The sequence below is a fragment of the Penaeus chinensis genome, chromosome 9 (assembly GCF_019202785.1).
Source record: "Penaeus chinensis breed Huanghai No. 1 chromosome 9, ASM1920278v2, whole genome shotgun sequence".
Lineage (NCBI taxonomy): Eukaryota > Metazoa > Arthropoda > Malacostraca > Decapoda > Penaeidae > Penaeus > Penaeus chinensis.
In genome coordinates, this window is record NC_061827.1 from 37,419,636 (window position 1) to 37,422,135 (window position 2,500).

Sequence of the window (2,500 nt, forward strand, 5' to 3'; positions counted from 1 at the left end):
TTCTAGAATAAATTATTGGACTTTGTAAACCTTCTAATTCTACTACGCATGGCTGTTAAGCTCTATTAGCTGGAGTAAATGACAGGGATTTTTTTTTTTTTTTTTTTAATTATTAGAAGTTAGAACAAGCTCACAACAAGAAATTCAGACTAAGCGAGAGACTCCGGAGTAAATCGCTCGAACCAAACATGTTTCTGGCAGACCATGCACGCTCCTGGCAGTGCCTTCTCTTCACAGATGCGACCCCGACCTTCACCCGAGGATCCGCTGGGTCAAGAGGTCAGTCGACAGCCGCGAATACGAGGAGATCCGAAACCAGACGATTGGCGAAAGCCGCGCCGAGTCTACCGGAGGCGACGCGTCGGACCAGGCTCCCGCGAGCGACGACAACCGCATGTTCGTCGCGGGCCCGAAGGAACGGCCACGGAAGCCAGCGAGGGGCCAGGCCCAGGACCCCATCATCAACGAGCACGAGAGAGTCAGGCCGTTCACCTTCAAGGTGAACTCGAAGCCAATGGAGGCCGTGAGCACCAGCACGGCGCCACCGCCCCGAACCACAAAGCCGACGACAAGCACTACCCCAGGCACGGCCGCCCCGACGCCAGCGAGAACAACGAGCGAAGCCCCGAGGAAGGTTGCCCGGGACGCCCTTGAGGTGGGGAAGAAGCTAAAGAGTCCCCTTTACGACTTCTACCGGCTCCTGCGCGTCGAGAACGATTCCTCCAGAGAAGTAGGGAAGAAGGAGGCGTGGCCGGAGCTCGTGCGAGTTCCGAGAGGAGCGGCCGAGAGAGAAAAGAAAGACAAGAAGCGCAAGCAGAGAAACAAGTGGAAGAAGAAGGGGAAAAAAGGTCAGTTCAAGAATAATTTCTTCAAAGCAAAATTAATAACAGCTTCCTTTTTTAAAGAAGCAGAATCTAATAGGAATTCGGTCCACCCAGCCAAACCTGTTTATCGTTCAGCCTCTCACGCTCTCCCCCGCTACAGTTCCCCGCTGCCAGGCCATTCCGAGCCAGCCCTACCTGCGCGTGGAGGTGGCCCGCTCCGGCCGCGACAAGAACTACACCTACTCGGCAGGCGCCCGCATCAAGGTGACCTGCCTGCACGGGTACGGCCTCAACATTGGCAACAAGACGGCGAAATGCGCCAAAGGCAAATGGAAGCCCAAGAAGCCAGAATGCGTAACGCGTGAGTATCTGCGCACCTTTCCCTCCCTCTGAGCGTCCAGCATGTAAGCTTCTGGCGAAAGACGATTCCCCTTCGCCGTCGCTCCTCGCGCCCTGCCCGGTGCCGCCTTAGAGTACCTAGAGCATGCAGGCAATGCCCGAATGTGTACCCATGCCCGATCGTGACCTCTTAGCATACCGTCACCTGTAAACCTGCCACCCTAACACATCCCGTGAGTATGGACACACAGTAAGCACGAAGCCTAGGTGCTTAGATTCCATTAGCATAAAGCCCAAAGTTGCGCAGCGTGTAAACAACATGGCGAAAGACCTCGTACCTAATCCCTAATCCTTGAGTTCGTGTTGGATTAGTTATCTGTGCCTCCTGTCTGTCTCGTCCGGTGCCAGAACATAGAAGATTATAAGGCATAAAAATCCTGTCCTTAGTTATGCAACCTTGTTTCTAAATCGTTCAGGTGTTGCTTCTGTTTTTTGTTTTGTTTTTGAAAATTGGCCTTGTGCTCTAAGTTAAAATTGTAATGATAAATAAATGAATAAGGGAGAGATTTCAACAAATATATATAAAGGACTGTCTTAAAAAAAGTGCACATAAAAATATTTAGAAATAGTATCATCAGTATTATAAATATTACTGGCAGTGATTGTAGTGGTATTTTCTTTTGATGCAATTTATTATCAAAATTTTCATTATTATTATTATTATTATTATTATTATTATTATTATCATTCTCATTATCATTATCATTATTATTATCATTATCAAAATCATTATCATTATCATTATCATTATCACTATCAATTATTATTATTACTATTATTATTATTATTATTATTGTCATTATAATTATCATTATTATTATTATTGTTGTTATATTTACTACTACTGTGTACTGTCATTATTATCATTATCTATCGTTAATGTTATCACTATTATTATCATTATTATTATTATCATTATAACTCATCATAATTATCGTAATTATTACCATCATTATTACATTTTTTTTTTTTATCCTGAATTTTGATTATCATTACTCCTATAATTGTTCTTACTGTTAATATCATTATTTATTCGTTCCTCGTTTTCCTGATTCTTTGCATATTCCTTTACGCCAAGTTGATATTAACTACACATTTGCTTCCTTAATTTCCTTTAGTAATTATTTTCATTATTACCTTTCATTTTTTTTTTTTTTTTACAGATCCTTACCACTTTTTATGTTCATTTAATCTGTATCATACATGGAAGCGTACATGATTTCAAGATTATTACAGTAGCAATCATGCACATAATTAATGTTTTGTCGTTACTAGAT

At 42.9% G+C, this 2,500-nt stretch overlaps 1 protein-coding gene across 5 annotated transcripts in view; it reads left to right on the forward strand.

Moving 5' to 3' along the window:
* LOC125028589 (sushi, von Willebrand factor type A, EGF and pentraxin domain-containing protein 1-like) overlaps positions 1-2,500 on the forward strand; it is a 25,843-nt gene that overhangs the window by 4,427 nt on the left and 18,916 nt on the right. For all 5 annotated transcript variants that reach the window (XM_047618041.1, XM_047618040.1, XM_047618044.1 and 2 more), the window contains exons 6-7: positions 238-848; positions 985-1,185. In XM_047618041.1, coding sequence (XP_047473997.1) covers positions 238-848; positions 985-1,185 — 812 coding nt within the window. The remainder of the gene's footprint in view (positions 1-237; positions 849-984; positions 1,186-2,500) is intronic.